Source organism: Homarus americanus, unplaced genomic scaffold, assembly GCF_018991925.1.
Source record: "Homarus americanus isolate GMGI-L3 unplaced genomic scaffold, GMGI_Hamer_2.0 scaffold38595, whole genome shotgun sequence".
Taxonomy (NCBI): domain Eukaryota; kingdom Metazoa; phylum Arthropoda; class Malacostraca; order Decapoda; family Nephropidae; genus Homarus; species Homarus americanus.
Genome location: NW_024726583.1, coordinates 21,492 through 45,112, shown reverse-complemented (window position 1 = coordinate 45,112; position 23,621 = coordinate 21,492). Strand labels below are relative to the sequence as shown.

The 23,621-nt window shown below is 42.5% G+C and overlaps 1 protein-coding gene across 1 annotated transcript in view; it reads left to right on the top strand.

Moving 5' to 3' along the window:
- Nucleotides 1-1,429: 1,429 nt before the first annotated feature.
- LOC121865652 (large neutral amino acids transporter small subunit 2-like) overlaps nt 1,430-23,621 on the top strand; it is a 43,059-nt gene continuing 20,867 nt past the window's right edge. Inside the window, 2 exon segments of the mRNA XM_042365179.1 lie at nt 1,430-1,963; nt 20,982-22,113. Coding sequence (XP_042221113.1) covers nt 21,801-22,113 — 313 coding nt within the window. The 5' untranslated portion in view covers nt 1,430-1,963; nt 20,982-21,800.

Sequence of the window (23,621 nt, the reverse complement as noted above, 5' to 3'; positions counted from 1 at the left end):
TGCTTACCATTGTTTGCAGTTTCCGCCGTTTCTAGACACTTGTGGGGTATGAAATTGTTTGGTTCACACTCAGGATTGGATGGAGAAAGGAAACTCACAATGTGCTCTCTATATACATGTTGTATTGGATGTACAATGCAGCTTGGTGCTGGAAAGGCAGCATGGTTACAAGCGTGATGTAGAGAGAGCTGGTTGGTTAGGACGCTCAGAGAAGGACAGCTTGTGGGTCGCCATGCTCGCCAGCGGGAGAGAGGACCGCCAGGCAGGCGGAGGTGTTGCTGGCTGGTTGGTGTAGGTAGAAAGAGAGACAGATCACCACGAGGTCAGGTCTTAAATAGCGGGGGTAGGCGTGGCTTAGCAGTTGACCCCCGCTCCGTGGTGTATGGCGGCGCTGGTTGACCTAGACCACGAGGCATACACTGGGGAATTGGTGGGGTCGGCTAGGCAGCGACAAACAGCGTTTGTAGGGGAGAATTCCACTACACACTCTTTGTATATCTATCTATCTATTATAACGTTTTTTCTTTAGTTTGCGGTCTCACCAATTCGTTTTCTTTGTTTGTATTTGCTTCATATTTCTTCGTATATCTAACAAAGTTTCGTTATTTGCAGTTTTCTCTTAACAGATGGCAGGAAGAAAGCGTCGACTGATTCACTTGAAGAACGGCTTAAGGACAGAGGTAAAAAGAGAACTTCATAATTACACCGAGATGATTATTATTATTAAATTTTCTACTACTATTACTACTACGATTAATGTTGGTAATGGTATTGACACTACCATTATTACTACTGAAACTACTACTATTTGAACTTACTTTTATCCTAGTCTAGTGATGTAAAACAAGGCCCCAAGGTGTTGATAATGTTATAATATATTACTGAACTTCAAAAATTAAGGCTTAGAAGTAGCCACTCGGAACTAGATTACGAGTTAGACACCAACAATCAACAATATTAAGGGAGTTATAATGACACTCGCTTCCAGTAGTGTTGCGTCATTCTCCACATACTGGTGAACCGGTCGAGTTGCCAAGCATGGGGGACTCCATAAATTTCTCGCCGACGAAGTTTTCTCTCGTAAAAATAAGTTGATTTCAAGGTTATCTCATGGTTGGTATAGTAATTCTATATAATGTGGGTAATTATCTCAAAGTGAAAACATTTTTAAAGTTAATTTTTACTTGTTAATTTCTACGGTTGACCAGCAATACGGTTTTGACGAGGTGTTGCCAACCTCCATCAACAGAAGAGCTTGGGTTCGTTGGCAGTGTTAGTGTTACTCGGGCCGACCAAGTCCACCAGTTAAGTGTCAGATGTGTTGAGGTGAGGAGGTTGCGCTTCCCTCTTGTCCGAACCACAGTGAAAACACGGCTGGTCTCTCTCCTTACGGTATGTACCCGCTCACAGATCAGGGTATTTATTTCCCTGGCATAAGTAGTTGCGGCAATGCTGCTATAGGTAACGTGGAAGACGCAGAAAAAGATCACTTGAAAAGTCCCAAGGATTTATTTACCACGTGGGGAGCGGCAGTGAGGGAGGAACAACGAAATATAATATAAATAAGCATTTCTAAGATAAATGGATAAAGCAGATATATTTAATTTATTTTACTTGAAAAAAAAACCGAAATAACTTATTGGTTTCGTAGCTTCAAGGAAAAAATATATCGACATGGGTGAGACGGCCTCTCGATTTTGTAATTATGTTGAGGGAGCGTTTCCTCCACCCAACTGACAGACAGACACCGGTGTAGGCGTCCGTCCGGTACCAGCACCCGTTACAGGCCTCGACACAGTGAACCTCAGACACTGGCAGCACCAGTAAGGTGTTCCTCCACATCTTAACGTCTCAGTCATCGTCGTAGGTGGTTGATTTGGTGAAAGGTGTCTGGTGGGCTGGACGGATTGACGTGTGAGCGAGGATCTGCAGCTGCTTTGTGAGGGACCAACTCACCATCTAGGTACCAATCAGCTCAGCAGCCGCAGTACTCGTTTGTGTGGATGTGTGCCAGTCTACAGGCTCATGGGATGAAGTGAATGTAGGTAGAGGGGGACAGTTCCTGGGGACACAGACGATGAGAGGGTAAATAGACGGATGTGAATGTTAAGTAATAAATAGGAATAAAGGAAGGAATAGGCAAGCGGTGATGCTGGTGGTACAATGGTTACGTACAGATCTCATACTGTGTACTGGGGTCGATCCCAGGACAGACGTGAGGAGGGTATTATCCAGTATGACCCTACAAACATGGCAGTTTTCCTACTGTACTAACAAGGGAGGTGTGAGGTGAGAATTAAAAGTCGAGTGGCGTTGGGAGGGAAAGAATCTCTAAGGGGGTGGAAACATGTGCGTTTTAGCATACCCAATTTTTTTGTGTTTAGACTGCGACAGGCCTGTGTGTGCGTGTGTATTCGTTTTAGAGTAGTTACCCCGTGACTGATGTAAATATAGATGGTTGAACGCCACGCTGCTGTAAACCCACAAATCACGACTAGTAAGAAATATGATGTTTCTGTTATATACCGTTGGTTAAAAGAAAAGAAAGTCAGATATTTTGAGGTTTTACGTTGACACTTTACCTGTTAATTCTTGCATTATTATTATTATTATCATCATCATCCCGATATTCGACAATATGATTAAAATATTTCGTATTACAGTATTTTGATTTATGGAGGATTTTTGAAAGAAAAACATTTACATGAAACCAGAGAAATTATTCAATGCCATGTTACATAATGATGATTGTAATGATACGAATAATGATACGTTCAGTAATACGTAACAACAAACGATACAGGATTTTTTGGGTGTTCCTGGCGTTTCCCGTTGTACTGTTGCTGTATTGCCACTATATGTTATGGCAACACCTAGCTGTTTCGATGACCCACTGTTTCATGGTTCACTTCAGCTCATGTTCCACGGCAGCTGATAAACACATGTCAAGAACGTACACCTGTATATCATATACTACTGTACACTAGTAAGCTCGCTGCGGTTATATCCTTAACTAAATTACTCGTACATAAATCATTATGTACTGTATATAACAGTAAAAAAAATAATTTAACCAGAAAATAACGATCATCTTGTCTTTGCCGCTTTATGATCGCAGTATTGTCAAAGTACTCAAACTACACTTACGTCTTCAAGTCTCCCAAACATGGCCTAGAAAACAGTGCGTTAATATTCGAAATATGGCAAACAGAGTATTAGGTTTTATATCTAGAAGTGTAAGTGATAAGAGTGCAGAGGTCTTATTGCAACTATATCTTGCGCTAGTCAGGCCGAACCTCGATTATGCGGTTCAGTTCTGGTGCCCTTATTATAGAATGGATATCAATTCACTAGATTCGGTGCAGCGAAGAATGACGAAAAAGATCCGAGACTTAGAAACCTTCCATATCAAGATAGATTAAAGAAACTAAACTTGCATTCTCTAGAAAGACGAAGAGTGCGGGGAGATGTGATAGAAGTATTTAAGTGGGTGAAAAGAATCAATAGAGGAGATATAGATAAAGTTCTTATAATATCCGAGCAGGATAGGAGTCGTAGCAACGGATTTAAGTTGGATAAGTTTAAGTTTAGGGGGGAGATAGGAAGGAACTGGTTCACAAATAGGATGGTGGACGAGTGGAACAAGCTTAGCAACTTTGTAGTAAGTGCTGGAACTCTGGAAAGTTTTAAAAGGAGGCTGGATAGATACATGGATGATAGAGAGTGGTAGTAACTCTCGACAGGAGCTGCCATGCACAGGCCAACCGGCCTATTGCAGACTCCTTATTTTCTTATATTTTTATGACACTATGGCAGACTCCTGAACGATACAACATGAAGTAGCAGCAGCGGCTTAGGAGAGATAAAGATTATATTTTGGCGTCAGCTCTACAAAGTGACATTTATAACAGAGTTCTTCGTTACAATAACATTTCTAAATATTTTGTACACACCAGTAATTAACTTTCCTATCGGTAGTTCTAATGTGAGCCAGATAAGAAAAATTCTAGTCCTTTGAATATCGTGACCAACCAACAGGGTCAATGAAATAGCCAAGGGAATTGGATATCTTAACTTGACCTATAGAGTACAATGATTTAATCCTTTGAGTACGATATCTTACCCTTTTGAAAACGGTGATATAATTATGCTCTCGGGTAGGGCTTATAGAGAAGACAACTTTTAGAAATTAACTGGAAGCACTATCAACAAAGGGGTAATCGTCATTCTACATTTGTTTGAGTTGTAATGTGTATGTGTTGGTGAAAGAGCAATAGCACGCTTGCCTTACACACCACATGTCTCTGGTTCGATACCCTCTTATGTCGGAACTCAGAAGAATACTTATCCGGTGTCATACTACCCAACGCCTTGACAGCATTTCTACGAGTACTGTACTTCTGTTTTCCTGTACAAAGGACCCGTAGTGTGTGTGACCCTCCCTGAACCTTTTGGAAGACCAGTTCGTTATGCCACAATTGACTGAGAATTTTGACAGACTAAGAAGTATTTACGGTTAAGTAGTGGTGAGACATTGTGTACAGTATAGATGTAAGGCAATGGTGTCTGCTCTGCCCCCCACCCCCCACCCCCCACCCACTCGCGCACCCACTGACCACCCATTAACTTACCCACTGACCACCTACTAGCCCACCCATTGACCACCCGATAGCCCACTCACTCACTCACCATCCACTAGCCCACCCATTGCCTACTCACTAGCTCACCCACCGACCATCCACTAGTCCACCCACTGCCCACCTACTTTTCATCCATTAGCCCACCCACTGACCATCTACTAGCTCACCCACTCACCACCCACTAGCCCACCCACTGACCGCCCACCAACAAGAGGAAGACATGGTATCCCTGTGGGGGGGTTGAAGTAGCCGGCATTTCCCGTACCCCTCACTTAACACACACACACACACACACACACACTCTCCTACGATTCAGAGCAGAGATAATCTCACGGTGAAATATGATAGTTGCTCATTTCTTTACTGTTTTTATAATAAGGACTTAAAGGTATAGTCAGGTGTATTAATAATTAGGTAAAACATAGGTAAGACTGACAGGTATTTCCATGTATATTGATAATTAGGTAAGTATATTCAGGTATATTCAATAATCAAGCAAGATAAGTATATTCCGATGCATCTGACAAGTAAGACGTGTGTATAAGCAAATTTATATTGTAATTTGATAAGAAATTCAAGTGTGTGTGATTACCGAATATGAGACGCAGGTATTAATGTAATCTTTAATCAAGACACTCAGGTATATGTAATCTGTAAGAAAAAAATATGTAATTAGTTTAGGAGTTGCAGGTGTGTGTGTGTGTAAATAATAATAATAATAATTAACGGTTTATTAAAACATGGCAGCCCGAAGGCTGAAAATATACAATGAACAGAGATGATAAGATACATATGGTGGAATCTGGGAGTGGGTCACTTGATTGACAAAAACTTTCAATACATAAGAACATAAGAAAATGAGTCTGCAATAGGCTGGTTGGCCTGTGCATGGCAGCCCCTGTCGAGAGTTTAAGTCCTTGTCAGAATCAGGTTACGAACTTATTCTGCTCGGATATTATAAGAACTTTATCTATATTCCCTATTGATTCTTTTCACCCACTTAAATACGTCTATCATATCTCCCCGCACTCTTCGTCTTTCTAGGGAATGCAAGTTAAGTTTCTTTAACCTATCCTGATATGGAAGGTTTCTAAGTCTCAGAATCATTTTCGTCATTCTTCGCTGCACAGACTCCAGTGAATTGATATCCATTCTATAATAGGGGCACCAGAACTGAACCGGATAATCGAGGTGCGGCCTGACTAGCGCAAGATATAGTTGCAATAAGACCTCTGCACTCTTGTTACTTACACTTCTAGATATAAAACCCAATACTCTGTTTGCCTTATTTCGAACATTAACGCACTGTTTTCTAGGCCGTAGGTTCGGGCTTACAAGTACCCCTAGGTCTCTTTCACAAGTCGACTTCTCTAGGTTGATGTTGTTAAGGCTGTATACATTATCAGTATTTGTTCTTCCAGATAAGAAACATTGAGTCAACATATAGATTAACTTTAGATCTGGTACTGTGGGAGCTGGTCTGTAGACATTCTTGTGACCTGATGTCGGCGCCAATTAAGTGCTTCCCACTGTCTTGATGGCCGTTGTACCTGATTGCTCAGCCGCTACCTCACTACAGCTGCAGATGTACCAAGTGGTCCGGGTAGGTCCTCCAGCTCACACAGGGTGTTGGAGATGGTTCTTGTTCCTTATATGATGTAGTTAGGAATTCATAGTTCCTCACCCTGGTGGATTTGGGAGTTTCTTCCTAGGGCTAACTTAACCAGAGTCCACATGTTTTGCGGGCGTGAAGTATAATAAGAATCAACAGGTTTTAAAACAGACCGGCATTCAATGTTACCATGTCATTTGCACTGAACTGTTGGTGGGAGGATGTTGATAAATCCAGATGGGGAGGGGATGGGGAAGAGGAGGGCCCGACAAACCTGGCTGGTAGCTGTCTCCATGGTCAAGAGACCACGGGCAGCGCCGACTACACGCGTCCTTACCCTGTGAAGGCTGTGTGTGTGTGTGTGTGTGTGTGTGCTTCAGATGTTCAACCACAAATGTAAGGTGAATTCTTAATGTGTATTAATAATAATGACAAATAATAATAATAATAATAATAATAATAATAATAATAGTAATAATAATAATAATGATAATAATGCAGTAATAATAAATATTAATAATCATAAAAATAATTATAAATAATGGAGAAGTTGTAGAGGAGAGAGAAACAACGAAAATTAACGCTTTAAAAGTATGACGGAGAAAAAAAAACACGAGTAAATGAGGAAATAATCGAAAAGCCAATAAAAATAAAGCCAACAAAATAAACAAATGAAGAAAATTAAAAACAAAACAAAACAAGAAGAAATTTTAAAACGTATCCCTGTAGTTAACTCTTATACAATGAACATGTTAAGAACTCCAATTGACCACTGCACCTCAAATGACCTTACAAAACTCCTCATTGTAAACTGTCTTTTTCATGTCTGGATAAAGGACTTCAACTGAGCCCTATTGTACTATTGAGTCGCTGGCTTTTTATGCTATTCAGAGGAGTTACTGGAGCTATAGAACTACTGCGGGCTCTTGTAAGATGAAAAGGGTGGAATAAAGTGCTGCATTGCGTGAAAAGATGTCTGTCTGTGCTGTTGGGTGAATGTTAAGTGTCTTGAGAGAGAGATAGGTAGATAGATAGAATAAATGGCTAGAGCGAGGAGACAGAGACAACTAAAAAGACATACAGACAGACAAAGAAGACAGACAGTCACAGACAGAAAGATAGACGAACTGACAGACAAAGAAGATAGATAAACAGACAGCCAAAGACAGAAAGACCGACGAACTGGCAGACAAAGCAGACGGAGACAGACTGACAACGAAGACATAAACGAACAGCCAGAGAAGACAGAAAGACAGATGAACAGACAGCTACCAAACAGGGAGGTACTACCGCCTGGGGAAGATATTGGAGGCATAGTGTGTTGTCTAATGGTAGACCCTGCTGCCATATGGCATCACGAAAATTGTGACCAAGTTCCAGGTTGCTGATCTGACTTTCTCCCTCATTTACACACAATCGCAGGGTCTCAATTGTTTCTCTTACTATTAACAACACAACATACATATTGTATATTGTTTCTCACTCTTGATTTATTTTTTCGTTTTTGTATTTATTTATGGTTATTATTATTATTATTATTATTATTATTATTATTATTATTATTATTATTATTATTATTATTATTATTATTATTATTATTATTATTATTATTATTATATGTTTACGCCCCCCAGGCCCTGTGCTCGGGTGGGCTAATCTCCGTAAAAAAAAAAAGACAAAGAAGACAGATAAACAGAGAGGACAGAAATAAAGACGAACTGGCAGACAGAGGAGACAGAGACAAACAGATAGACAACAAAGGCAGAAAAGCAAACAGACAGACAAGACAGAAAGACAGACGAAGTGACATAAAGGAGACGGAGACACAGGCAGACAAGACAAAGAGACGAACTAGTAGACAAAAGAGACGGAGACAAACAAACAGACAGCCAGAGAAGACAGAAAGACAGACGAATCGGTCAAAGGAGACAGAGACAGACACAGAAAGCAGAAAAACAGAGAGACAGACCGAGACATAAACTGAGTGGACAGTATGTTGTGTAAAGAAACAATATTTTGAATATTAAATTTTCTGACCTTAAGAAAAGGAGTAACCTTTTTAAGGTGCACTTCTTACACCAGGACTGGAGATTGAGAGTTGCAGGTGTGTGTGTGTGTGTGTGTGTGTGTGTGTTACGTCTGATATGAGGGCAAATGGAAGACCAGCAGAGTAATTTATCTCTTTTTTTTTGTATAACAGACATGTACGAATGATTGGAAACTTTTATGTTAGGCAAACTCAAGCAGGGAGAGATAGGCACCGGTATCTCTAAGAATTGGGGTAAAGTCTACTGAGGGAGGAGCTGGAGTGTGTGTGTTATTATCTGTGGCTTAGTTGTATTGTTTTATGTGGTATGTATTGCAACAGATCATACTTTGTGGTGTGTGCCTTTATGTATACGTTCCAGTACGTATTCACCACAGACACAAGGGAATGAGAGGCTGGTGAAGATCTCTGAAAGAAATATATAGATTAAACGTGCGCACCGGCCGCTGGCAGCTGGTTGAACACAGGGTAGGAACCTGTTAAGCTGGACGGGCTCCAACATGGCGCCGGGACAGCCTCCATATACTGCTTAAGTTGGGTTAGGTTAGGTTATTATTACAAAACTTAACAAGGCGCTACTAAAATTGGCTTATGTTTCAAGCTTAAGGCGATCTTTTACATTTAAGTAAATTCAAGAGGAAGTTGGAGGTAGAGGAGGAAGAGACAGACTTTGAAGATGAAAGAAGGTGTGTGTGTGTTTCCATCTCTTCAAGGTTGGGGAGGTGTTCCAAGGGTCCTCTGGTGTGCTTATCTATATTTAGGAATAGAGAACAGTAACAGCAACCCATTAACAGGATTATGGGAGATGCGTCGTCACATTTTCTTACCTTAAACATTCCCGGTACAGGAATCCTTTGGTACACGATTCATCTCTGATGCTTTTGGTCAAGTCCGAGCATCTATATACAAGACAGACAAGATTAACTATCGTGTTAGGCTGGAGTGCCATTTAAAGCGAGACATGTTTGACGTTATTAATTATAGTACTGCACTTCAACAACTAAGGTCTTTAAACGTGTAACAAAGTCAGTAACTACACGAGTCCATCAGGGGGTTTATGAAAGATTCAACTGCGTCGAGAAAGAAACACGTGTTTGGAGGAGCTGCGATGATTGTGCAATACATCCGAAAGATAACAAATTAGTGTGTTATGTCTCATCAGATGAATGTACACGAATTATTACAAGACTTGGGAAGGTTACATCACCACGAGAGGCTCAGCTGTGTTAATTTTTTTTATTTTTTTTGGCCTTCTTAATAAACTGTTTCAGCCTTAATTTGTATGTAGAAGGGAGTGAGGACAAGGGAAAGTGAGTGTGGTGGGGGCATACCATGTAGGTCAGGGCTCGTCAGCTGTAACTCGATATGGCCGGAGCTGTGGTGTAATCGCCAGTGTCTTAGAGAGATTCATGTGTCTGCTTCTCTGGCACTAATGGGGGTTAAGGAGGGCCATTTCTTGGAGGTCAAGATGCTGTCTCCAGGAAGCCGCGAGATGTTGTTGGTGTGTGTTGTCGAGTTGTTTATCTGAATTATTTCCCTTATATTGAGATACTTAACATATATACTTACTTAAGGGACAACAAAGGTCTTATTGTTATTGTTGTTGTCTTAAGTCAATATATCCTCTGCTATACTATTTCAGGGAGGGAATAGTATAATATGTTGGTCGAATGCACCCCCAACCCCTACCCCCACCTTATCTTACTTCCCCCCCACATCTCCCTTCTCTGTCTACCTCCCACAATGTTTCCTTGAGTGAATGAGGCCACGTGTCCTGTGATATTTTCCTCTTTCTTATCTGTGTATGTTAATTCATTTATTTACATGTGTGTGTACGTGGTGTTGGTTAGTGTCGGGTTTATGCTTGTATATATATGTATGTCTGGTGGTAGTGTGTGTGTGTGTGTGTGTGTATCCTGGTCCTCCTGGATATATATGTAGGTCTGTTGACTTTGTCTTAAGCTAATTCTCTCCCGGAACTCCTCCTCCTCTTCATCATCATCATCATCATCATCATCATCATCATCCTTTTACCCCCCCCCCCTCCTTTCCTCCTCTCCAACATCTTTCTGTCTCCTCTCCCGTTCTTTCTCCATCCTCCTCCTCTTCGTTCCCATCCCCCTTTTTTCCTCTCCCCTTCCCCTCCCTCTGTTAGGAGATAGCAAGGCTAGGGTTACGTAAACATAACGTGTTAACCAACCAAGTGACTTTGAGTATGAAATTGAGGCCTTCTTTCTATTAGGGCAGTGACTCTCTCTCTCTCTCTCTCTCTCTGTCTCTGTCTCTGTATCAATGACTATATTTTAGACTATCACTCGGTAACAGTAACTTTCCTCTGTATCTCTTCTACACCCTTAACTGCCTCACATTGTTACACCTGATAAAAAGTGTAGCGTTTTTCCACGTCGTCACATTAAACTAGTAGAAGGTGTGTGTGTGTGTGTGTGTGTGTGTGTGTGTGTGTGTGTGTGTGTGTGTGTGTGCGTGCGTGCGTGCGTGCTTGTTGCTACAGGTGTCAGCAACGGCCGACTGTTTATCCCGTTGTCAACAGTTTTTTTGTCGGGACCTTCAACTCGCATGTTCTGTTGACTGACGAAGGCAACAGTTGGACTTCTTCACGCAGAGAAAACTTGTCAAATTTCTTCAAGGGTTTCAAGATCAACGTAATGGTTTTGTTGACATGTGGGCAGACAACAGCAAGAGCCTGGATGATCAGAGAGTGAACTTGGTGGTGAGCGGGACGTGCTGGGGGGAATTTTTAGTTTAACAAATTTATTGACAAATCCTGGAGTACAGTTTGCCTATTCCGAGTAATTCAGTCAGGTCTTGACACTTCTCTGCCACGCAGGATAGAGGTTCATACACAAAGAAATACATCGTATTCATTGACATATATATATAGATATATATATATATATATATATATATATATATATATATATATATATATATATATATATATATATATATATATATATATATATATATATATATATGTGTGTGTGTGTGCATACACATACACATAGATCAGATTCATGTGGGTAATGTCACTGTTCACAGCTACGCAGGATAAAGGTTCGTACACAAAGAGTACATCAAATTCATTGACTGTACAAGTGTACATATAGGTCAGAGTCAGATTAGATTGCCCCGGAGGGGGCTAGTTTATTGGGCATCCCCTTACATCCTGTGCAAGGTGAAGCGCAGAAGCGTTTACAGTGCCCATCTGGGAAGCAAGCAGAATTCATGCTTGCCTTTTATGATCATGCGTTAGGGTGTAAAAGCCTGAAGGGTCATGGGTTTTGTCAGCAAGTTACATAAAGTGACAGACTGATGAGTGTGTGGGGGGAAATTTCCCGGTACAATTTATCTGTTTATGGCAAAGCGTGGCAGGTCCCTAATAATGTCAAGTGCCAGGCCATAGGCATTGACAATATTGAGGGACATACCTTTTAGTGTGATTGTGATTGTGTGTACGTCGGTAGTGTCGGCTTCAAGGGGGACGTCAAGAGGTTGGTAGAGGACGTCCTTGGCGTAGATACATAGTCCACTAGCATGTCCGCATGGTGGTCAATTGATGTGGAGAACTGGAGTGGATGGGCCCCAGGTGCCGGCATACCGGTGGGGGAGGACAGGGGGCTCCCGGCCCCCTCGGTGTCCTCAGGTTGGGTGTATGGGGGGAGCCGGGGCAGGCTCTGTCTGGACGGAGGCAGGCTCGTTGTGGACGCCAGCAGTGGTGCCAGGCGGCGGTGGAGTAGGCTGTGAGCATGAGGGGCACACAGGGGGGGCTACCAGGTTTTGTCAGACCAGAAGAGGGGGGTGACTGGGTAGCAGCTGGAGGTAGGGGTGGTCTGTGTTGATTGTGGATGACTGTACAGAGTGTATCAAAGAGTCTTTCAATACGGTTGGTAAATTCGTGAAAGAGGGATATGATCTGTGTCGTGTCACCGGAGGGGGGGGTGGTTGTGGGGGCACAAGGTCTGACAGCATGTTAGTAGAGACGGGGAAGAGGCCCTGTTGTAGTTGAGTGAGGAGACGGCCGGGACTGCTGTGTTGCAGCCAGGTGAGGCCAGGTAGGGGCAGGTGTTGTTAAAGAAGGCTCGGTAGGCTGGGGGAGAGGTTGAGATGGACGCAGCCTTCGGGGAGGCTTTTCTCCTGGGACAGACGGACGTTTGGGGCATTGTCGTGAGTCAGCATTGTGCCAGCCACCACAATTACAACACCTGGGACCAACAACATAGCCCAAACCACCCCCATTGAGGTGATCTTTAATTTTTTGGGCACAGACGGTGGAGTGATGGTTACGTGAACAGAAGCGACATCTGGGACGATCACGTTGGCAGCAGGCGGTGAAGGTGTGACCCCAATGGGAGCAGATGACACATAAAGCAGGCACGGGGGAAGAGGAGCACTGAAAAACGACGGCGGGCAAATAGTGTATGTGCGCGTGTGTGTCTGTCTGTCTGCCGGGAAGGTACAGTACTGTGTTTGACAAGTTGCGTCGTTAGGTATATATTTTTAAAAGGGTGGCGTTGGGCGTTAACAAATTTGAGAGAAAGATTATTACTCATGATAATGAGAGAGAGAGAGAGAGATGTATCTTGCAAGTCATGTCAAATCCACCATGTAACAGAGAGAGAGAGAGAGAGAGAGAGAGAGAGAGCCACAGAGAGTTGGAGAGAAAGAAAGAAATACAGATAGAGGGAGAGAGAAAGAGAGATTGTGTTTTGGGTCAGCGACTCTTCCACAACAAAAAACAATCAAGGTGTAGCGCCAGTGATCTAATTCTTTACACATCCGGATATATTTTTGGCGTATGTGTCGACGTTTCTGTATTCTGTAGAGGCAGCTGAAGTGTTTTTTTTCCTCTCCTGTTTTCCTGCTTCGTTTTCGTGTTCTTCCAAGGTTTCTTATTTTGTAATGTTTCGTATTTTTTGTATCGTTCTTTTTTCTATATCCTGTTATTTTCTTATTGTTTGTTTCATTTGCTGTTGTTAAGGTTGTTTATGATTTTGTTGTATACCTTATGTTTTTTTTGTTTTACTTCTCTCCTTTTTTTCTTATTTTCTTCTCTTTCGACTCTCTGCTTCGTTTTCCTGTCTATACTTCCTCTTTTTCTTCGTCGTATCATTAATTGTAGCGTTTCCTCATTCTCAACACATTAGAATCTGTAAACATGTCGAGGTTGACCACTGATCTGCCAAGTTTAGTGTACACTGAAAAAAAAAATATGAGGGGGAATGGATGAGGAGGTGGTGGGTTGGGGGGGCGGGGGGGGGTGATGAAATTGGCGTGTCCGAATCCTTAAATAAGCTCCAATCTTACTGCGCCATTGCCAAATCTTTGAACACAGTCATTACCTATTAGAATTTTGAGGCTCACATTCCTATTGGTGTTTATCCTTAATTGGTTTGTTTGCTCTTAATTGGTGCCATTTGTAATTGTTGGCAGTCGTAATAGGTATATACTCGTATACCACCAATCTTAATAGGTGGTGCCAGTTTTAATTGGGGTGCCAGTTTTTGGGGGGTGCCAGTTTTAATAGGTGGTGCTAGTGCTAATAGGTGGTGCCAGTTTTAATAGGGGTGCAGTTTTAATAGGGGTGCCAGTTTTAATAGGGGGTGCCAGTTTTAATAGGGGGTGCCAGTTTTAATAGGTGGTGCCAGTTTTAATGGGGTGCCTAATAGGTGGTGCCAGTTTTAATAGGTGGTGCTAGTGCTAATAGGTGGTGCCAGTTTTAATAGGGGGTGCCAGTTTTAATAGGGGGTGCCAGTTTTAATAGGTGGTGCTAGTGCTAATAGGTGGTGCCAGTTTTAATAGGTGGTGCTAGTGCTAATAGGTGGTGCCAGTTTTAATAGGTGGTGCTAGTGCTGATAAGGTGCCCATCAGTTGGTTAATTTGTCCTCTTTCTATTTTCCCTTCCCTTTTCTTCTCCTTCACTATTGCTTTGTATTTTCCTCTGCCTCCACCCTTTCCTTTTTTCCTCTCTGCATAATTCTTCCCCCTTCCTCTTCTCCTTTACACCATTCTTCTTCATCTCTCCTCCAGTCCCCTTCACTCCATCCTTCCTCTCCCCCTCCACTTCTTCCTTCCTCTCCTCCACTCCTTCCTCCCTTCCTTCTTCTCCTCCTCCTCCTCCAGTTCCCTCCATTCATTCCTTCCTCTTCCCTCCCACTCCTTCGTTTCTTCCCCCCACTCCTTCCTTCCTCTACTCCCCTTTCTTCCTCTCTATCCCCCTCATTTAGTGTCATTGAACCCCGGCAGACAATGCCCTATGAACACACGATAGAGGGATGTTGTTTTTCTCACATAAACCTCTTAACATATATGTGAGTTCATTATGTATTTTTTGTAGTTATGTTTTATGTAGGTAGTTTATCGGGTATTTTTATTTCTTTAATCGGTCAAAAAATTTCGCTTGTTTTGTTTATTTTTATTTATTTTTTGTATTAACGATTACAAGTTAACGAAATACAGTGAATAACTCAAGACGGGAGAATTGTGCGTAGATATGTGAAATTCAGAAGTCAAAATCTCGTTGTCCTTCTCCTTGGGTCGGATTCACAGAACTCCGTCGTCTGATTATTTCTCGTTACTAAAGATACGACAATTCACTTGGTGGTATGACTCAACTAAAACACCAACAAAAAGAACACTTATAAGTAGCATAAAACTTAAACTGATACTTTACCTTAACTAGATACGTTCACTTGGCAACTGTTAGGGGACAAAATTTAACATTAGAAATCAGAGCCTAAACACTCTGATTTCTGGTGCCAAGTGAAAGCGTCCAGTAAAGGCTCACAATGTTTACAGTTAATTACTAAGATATATTCATCGTCAGACCCTTGAGTATAAGCGTAGTAATCGTATATTTAACACTATAATTACAATTAGGTGATACGTTATTTCTCGTGGCAATGTGTATATTAAGAATTATTATTTTTTTGTCTGTATGTTAGAGATATTGTATCCGGCAGCCAGCGTGTGTGTGGTGCGTGGCGATGTGTTTTATTTACGCATATTCTATTCATTTTCTCTTTTTCTTTTTATCTTTCTATATGTATTTATATATATCCTTCTTTCTCTTTATTTTTGTGTGTATTTATTTTATGTATGTTTGTTGTTATTTATAGCCTACACGAATCTATTTCCAATATACTTTTCTCTCTTTCTTTGGGTCGACTGAAGATGAAATCTCCTCATGAAAAAAAAACACATTCGAAGGACAGTCAACAAGAAATAGCACAGGTTTCAGATCTTCCACGAGAAGAGCACGTGTGGGGGGGTGGGGGTGGGGATGGGGGTGGGAGATAAGATTAATACTGTAGGTACATTCGACGACTCCCTTCCCTACCACCACCACAGTTGCTTCAAGTCTCCTGCTGGGGTGGGTAAGGTGTTTTGCATGTTAAGGTTCGTGTGTTAGGTGTGGGGGTGGTGGAGGGGTGTGTGGGGGTTCCTATCTACCAATCTTTCACAGTCATACAGTTGGTGAGTCTTGATACCACTCTCCAGGACAGCTGTACTTGGCCCTCACTCATAAGAACATAAGAATGGAGGAAACTGCAGCGGGCCTATTGTCCCATACTGGGCAGTCCCGTTTACACCCAACCCCTATTGCTCATATAAGCATCCAACCTATGTTTGAAGCTATTCAGCTTATTCGAGTTAATGATGATATTTGGTAACTTGTTCCATTCATCCACTACTCTGTTTCCAAACCAGTGTTTACCTATTTCACGCCTAAATCTAAATTTCTCTAATTTAAAACCATTGTTACGAGTTCGCACCTGGTTGGATAGTTTGAGTACCTTTGTAATGTCCCCTTTGTTTAGCCCTGACTTCAACTTATACACCTCTATCAGGTCACCCCTCGCTCTACGTCTCTCGAGGGAGTGCAAATTCAGATGCTTTAACCTGTCTCTATACTCAAGGTTCCTAATGCCCGGGATTAGTCTTGTCATTCTCCTCTGAATTCTTTCCAATGATTCTATATCCATTCTGTAATACGGTGACCAGAACTGAACTGCGTAATCCAGGTGTGGTCTCACAAGAGCAAGATACAGTTTTAGGATGACCTCGCTAGTCTTGTAACTAACACTCCTTTGTATGAACCCAAGTACTTTATTAGCCTTGTTACGAGCAAAAACACATTGTTTACTTGGCTTAAGGTTCCTACTTATCATTACTCCTAAATCTCTCTCGCAGTCGGATTTTCTATGGCATCGTTGTTCATCTGGTATCTGGTTTCCCTGTTTACATCTCCTATACTGAGTACTTTACATTTGTCCACATTGAATTTCATCTGCCATTTTTCAGACCATTCGAAAAATTTGTTTAGATCTTCCTGTAGTTTTGCTGAGTCCTCGTCAGATTTAATAACACGTCCTATTTTAGTGTCATCAACAAATTTCTCATGATACCTGTGTCTTCCCACCCATACACCCACCTACACACCCACACACCCACACACCCACCCACTTCGGAATGTGATGTTAGAGTGGTGAGTTGATATTTAAAACATGAAGAAAGACGACGTGCATGAGGAGTGTTGCAATAGTGGTAAAAGAAAACAGAGAGCAATACAGAGCGTGACTTTCTCTTAAACATCAGCCTAACATTACATCAAACTGACCCTGAGAGTAATGTCACAACTACAGTAGATTTCTTACTAACGCTAACATAGGCAGTGTTTTGTTTTACATGTACAAGTAGAGTGTGAACTAATTGTTGTTTACATTGCATCAAAATAATTATTGTTGTTGTATTATTATGAAATTCTCATGACTTGTATTTAACGTCTGTAAATGTAATGTTGTTTTTTGAGGGAGTTAATTATTCTTACGTCAGATACCGGGAAAATGTGTGGCTTTCATCTCCAAGAATATTATCTCAAGAGGGCGCCACTTGATGATGCCATCGCCAGACCTACACAGATCAGTATTTATTTTACCATAATTAAGATTAAAGTTTATGATTATTTATCATTATCTGCTAACTCTCCTGATATTGTGTTAATGTTGTTTTTCTAATTATCGTATACTGTGTTTGGTGCTCAAGACTAAATAAGAGGGATGGTGCGTGTGTATCGTGCGTGATAATAATGTACCCGGTGTGTTTTTAATTCTCTATAGTAAATATTATTATTATTAGTTGTTGTTGTTGTTGTAATAATTATCATCGTCATCATCATCATCATCAGGAAAATAACACACCCAGGAAAATTCTCACATACTGTATATCATCACTTCAGATGGCGTCTCACATCACCAACCAGGAAAATAATTGACTTACAACTCTCTCAGTCTCCATCCTCACCTTGAAGATTGAAAGAACCACCTAGATGTGTTTTTCTGTCGTCTCTGGGGAGGAAAATTTACCGTTTGAGACTGAGGAACCGGGTGTTGGGGGGGGTGTTGTGATTGGTTCATGGTCAGATCTTGTAACCTGAGAGAGTTAAAGTCACTTTGTATTAAGATGAATGACTCCAGGTGGCACAGGGTCTCGAAGGTGAATTAGATGTGTGTTTAGGTGTGTGTGGAAGTACTTGTCTGTGTTTGAGAGTACTTGTGTGTGTTTGGAAGTACTTTTGTGTGTGTTTGGAGGTACCTATGTGTGTTTGGAAGTACATGTGTATGTATTTGGTGTACTTGTGTGTTTATATGTGATCACGTGTGTGTTAAGGGCACTTTTGGGTGTGTGTTTGGGAGGGAGAGTTGGGGTTTGTGTTGTGTGTGTGTGTGTGTGTTTGGGATGTTTATGTCAGTCAACTGGCACTTGAGGCACTGATTTCTTGTATTGAGTTATTTGTGTGTGTGAGAGAGAGAGAGAGAGAGAGAGAGAGAGAGAGAGAGAGAGAGACACACACACACACACACTTGTACACTCTTTGTCACAATCAAACCTAAACAAAAACAATAGGTACAAACACATTAACAAAACACTTAAACCAGCATGTAGTACTTATAGCGTATATGTACCAACGTGTGTGTGTGTGTACTGAGGGTGAAGGGAGGGGGGAGGGGTAGGGGGGAGGGGTAGGTGGGTAGGACGACCGGGGAGGCTTCAAGTGGAGGCTTCCTGGCCTACAGTATTGTTCCCCCATCATCACCACCTCCCTCCCTCTCCCAACTTTATCCATCTCCCTATCTTCCCTCTTCATTAAGCTTCATTGTCTTGCTCTCTCACTTTGATATATCTCCCTTCCTAGCTTTATGGACCTTTCATATTACCCTCTTCTATTTTTTACCTATCTCCCTATCTCCTTTCTATATTTTTACCTTAGCGTTATCTCTCATTCCTAGCGTTATCTCCCATTCCTATCGTTATCTCCTATTTCTAGCGTTATCTTCCATTCTTAGCGCTATATCACACTCCTAGCATTATCTAGAATCATCCTCCCTACTTCCGTTATCTACCATTTCCATCTCCTTATCCACTTCTCTGTTATCCAATGATTTTCCTCTTCTGGTCTTTCTTCATTACTTCATTCTTGTTCTCTTTATTGCCTCTTCTCCATTTCTGTCATGTTTACCTCCCCCCCCTCTCTCTCTCTCTCTCTCTCTCTCTCCACCCCTTATTATTACTGATAGGCTGTTATGTATTGCTTGGGAGGTACCAGTGGTGGATGAGTGACCCAGTGAATGGATGAGTGACCTGGGACATGGATGGGTAACCTGCGATGTGGATGAGTGAATTGAGACGTGGATGAGTGACTGGGAACGTGGATAAGTGACCTGGGACGTTAATGAGTGACGTGGGACGTGGATGAGTGACGTGGGACGTGGATGAGTGACGTGGGACGTGGATGAGTGACGTGGGACGTGGATGAGTGACGTGGGACGTGGATGAGTGACGTGGGACGTGGATGAGTGACCTGGGACGTGGATGAGTGACCTGGGACGTGAATGAGTGACCTGGGACGTGAATGAGTGGCCTGGGACGTGGATGAGTGACCTGGGACGTGAATGAGTGACCTGGAACGTGGATGAGTGACCTGGAGAAGTGGGTAAGTGACCTATGACGTGTATGAGTGGCCTGGGACATGAATGAGTGACCTGGAACGTGGATGAGTGACCTGTGACGTGGGCGAGTGACCTGAGATGTGGACGAGTAACTGGAACGTGGATCCTTCGCGTCCTGGTGGGGTCAAGACGGCACTGTTACCCTAGAGGTGTTTACATGGGTCACAACGCCTTTAGAGGCCATCATCTAACTACCCTCCTTTCCCCCCCCCCCTCCACCACTACCTACCTACCTACCTACCTTCTTCACCACCACTACCTTCCTTCACCACCACCACCTCTCAATGACCTTGACCTAATAGCATATGGTCTCTGGGTTTGGAATCTCTCGTCGTCAGTGGTGATGGACAACGCCTGTTGGTGAAATAAGTCCAGTCGTTTCGCATGTGATGATGGCGGCATGAACGAATCTGACCGAGTCAGCTTATTGAAGTGATGTGCAGTGAGTCAGTGTCGAAGAAGCTACACGATTCACCTTTACTGTGTATTCCTTGATCCGTCCTTAGGGGTAAGCGAATGAAAAAGAAAAAAAACAATAGATGAATAGATTAAGGAAGGAAGCGGTCAGCATGAAACGTCCTTGATGAGGGCGGTTGAACCAAATCGACCTTCACTATACCTATCACTACCCCGAGTCGTCTAAGGCAGAAAGTCGACGCTCCAAACACCGAGAACTGAAACATCGGGTCTTGTGTTGGTTTGTGTCGGGGATTAAGGCTTCCCAGGGTCATGACAGCCACTTCTGAAATATATCCTTGATTGAAAGGTTGGAGTCTGAAGCGTCAACAATGGACAGGAGAGAGAGAGAGAGAGAGAGAGAGAGAGAGAGAGAGAGAGAGGGGAGGGAGGTCGTGTTATGCCTGGGTGTAGCACTCAGTGGGTGTGTGTGTGTTTTGTCTGTGTGTGTGCGTAGGTGAGTAATAATAATAATTAACGGTTTATTGAAAGAGCTTGGCAGCCAGAAGGCTGAAAATATACAGTTACATATTTGGGGAATGAGTTTCGAATTACAAATAATATATGTATGTGTGTGTGAGTGTGAGTGTGAGTGAGAGGAGGATGTTGAATGGCGGTGGCTGTTGGTCACTCACTCACACGCTGTGAGGGCCACCCCAGCTTCTTCTCTCATTTTTTTCTCTCTCACGTGTTGTTAGCACTAAGTGAGAGTCACCCCACTCTCTCTGTGGGAGATAACCGAATAGTCTACGTGTTCCCCCGACCTGTGCTGAGGCGTGACTGTTTACCGTCACTGTTTGAGCCGTCGTAATTGGGAACTGATTCGCTAGTCAGTCAACAACGTCACACATCACAGTGAAGGAACACTTAGCCACCCTCAACCTCTGTCCCACCCTGTTCATGGGTTTTTGGAATGATCTGTCTATCTCTGTCTCTTTATTTATCTCTATATCTATGTATCTATCCGTTTGTCTGTCGCTAGATAGATATAACTTATTATGTAAGGATTTTTGCAGGTCGCTGTTATTGATATCTGTTAATATTGTATTTACCAAACTTGTTAGTGATTTGTGAAACTCATCGTACACATTACCGTAGATGTTAATTTATATTATTCGATGAAGACAACTTAACATATTTAAATTACTTAATGTCAATTGATGTTTGTCGCTAATAATTGTATTTTTTCCTCTTGACAGGTTCCATGGTGGTTGAAGACAGCTCAAGTGCGGAGACTACTGGCTATGCGGTAGCTTGGTAGAGGCAAGTGTCTCCTGAAGAAGTCACTGCAGAGGGGAGAAGTTTACCGAAGAAATAAAACCTTGATGATGTGGCTGGGGAGAGAGACGAACAGCACTGGGGATGGTAGTGTGGTGCAGCGCCTCGTGTGACACTCCTGTGATTATCTTTATAACGGAGGCCTTATTATAGCGTGCCGAGTGTACTGTCCTATATTATGGCGTTAGAAGTCTTATAAATACAGGATTCAGTGGAAGAAGAGTGAGGTACATTATACTTGTCTGTTCCTGAGTGAGAGTGACCGTAGAGTAGAAAGTAAACAACGTCTCGTGATAATATCTGCCCACACGTCCTCACTCAGTGCCTTCATCCACCTCAGCTGAGGCTTTCTATAGTGTAGTGTTTATTGTGAGCTTCCAGAAACGGAAGTAGCTTCAAGTGTCCTTCGTGTGCCAGTGCCAGAAAATAAAGGCTTTAATGACAGGAACTTGTGTACTGAACTAGGCTGGTTCTTGTTAACTTGCTAAAAATTTTCCTATGAAATTTGGTGTTGAGGAAGTACTCCAATTAAATGTGCAGTAAGAGTGAATAAATTGCCTTTTGAGTGTATGTTGCGTGAGAAAAAAACAACGTTGTAACCCTTGATGGTGGAAACGCTCCCAGGAAAGAACCTACAGTTGTGGTGAGTCAGTCAGGTCAGCACCTTCCTTCTTCTCCTCCCCCTCCTTTCTCCTCTCACTCTCTTTGTTTGTAAACACACCAGCAGCGTCGCTATCATCATGGCAACCCTGCAGGATGCTTCCAACGCCTCTCCGGCAGAAGTTGCACCCCTTGCCTCTGGAAACACCAATAATGGCTCCGAGGCGGGCGAGGAGGCGGGGGACAGCTCCTCGGATTCAGGGTTCAAGCTAAAGAAGGAGTTGGGGCTGATGGACGGCGTGGGTATTATTGTCGGCATCATCATCGGCTCGGGGATCTTCGTCTCCCCCAAGGGCGTGTTGGAGTACAGCGGCAGCGTGGGTGTGGCGCTGGTGGTGTGGGCCGTGTCGGGCCTCCTCTCCACGGTGGGCGCCCTCTGCTATGCTGAGCTAGGTAAGTTTCCCTTTCGTTCATCAATCCATCTATTTAACTATCCACGACGCTAATCTAGGTAGATCAGGAATTCTTAAACAGTGTCCCAGTTAGACTTTATCTGTCACCCCACTGCTGGCAGGAGGCAGACCAACGCTCGTCTGGCGTAGCTTCAAAATCGTGTCTTAGCAAAGTGAAACAGATCGTCAGCTGCTGGGTTAATTTTTGTGGCAAGGTTCATTGACGCAGGTCAAGAACCTGCTTGGTATTAAGAAGTGTTTTACTCTGAAGCTGCATCACTACCTAGGCATTATGAGAATCGTGACGCTGGCTGAGTGTAGCTGTGTCAGTGAAATGATTTATCAACTCTGTATAACAAGAACAAAAAATATCCAGCAGTCAGGTTTGGAAGGACGTGCTCTAAGCTGACTAAACGCAACCATAAATAAAACAGTTTTAACCAGACCAAACTTGGTACATGCATCGATACCTGCCCACACATTTCTTCCTCTTGTTGTGAGAAGGTCAAAACTTGCAATAGTTACGTGTTAAAATAATCATTAGTGACCTTTGACGCTGGTTTGTAAAGCTAAGTGACTATTTTTAGTGTGAGTCATTGTGTGAGCCATCGGTCAATTTTTTATTTCAAAAGGCGAGAAAAAAAACCTCACTGGAGACTTTTGGTATAAATCTGTAAACGCATTGATTGATCTGTAGTTGAATCGTAAGAAAAACAAGTTCCATATTGAGGTAACACTCATCTCTCTCTCTCTCATCAGCCAGACATGCAACACAAGCCAAATAATACCGTCAAATGTTTCACGTCCTCTAAGATATTTATACTTACTGGCACGTGTACAGACAACAACATTCCAGCCTATTCTCTCTCTCTCTCTCTCTCTCTCTCTCTCTCTCTCTCTCTCTCTCTCTCTCTCTCTCTCTATCTATCTCTTTTTCTGTCTGTCTATATTTATTCCTCTCTATCTCTGTCTGTCTCTATCTATCCTTATCTATCTCTATCTCTTTGTCTGTCTCTCTATCTATCCCTCCCTATCTTTCTGTGTGTCTGTTCTGTCTGTCTATTTACCTATCCCTCTCTATCTATCTATCTATCTATTTATCTATCTATCCCTCTCTGTCTCTATCCCTTCCTTTGTCTGTTTCTTTTTCTCTTTCATTCTCTTTCACTCTTACTATTAGGTGAGCTCCCCGGTTCTTATACACACGCTTAACGAGTAAAAATGCTGTGCAATTTTTTTTTTTTTTTGGTCAGGAGTTCCTCATTTATCCTCACCTGACAGTTCACGAACACCTCTCACGTGTCTTGGTAACGCATGAGTATAGCTGCTTATAATTCTCTCTTATTACTGACTTAGATAAAATAGTCATGGTACTCTTTGGCCCCTGTCTGTGGAGAGAGAGAGAGAGAGAGAGAGAGAGAGAGAGAGAGAGAGAGAGAGAGAGAACACGACGGTATCTCCTTATCATGACATTATACATCCGACCTTGCGAGACTCACACCTCTCCTC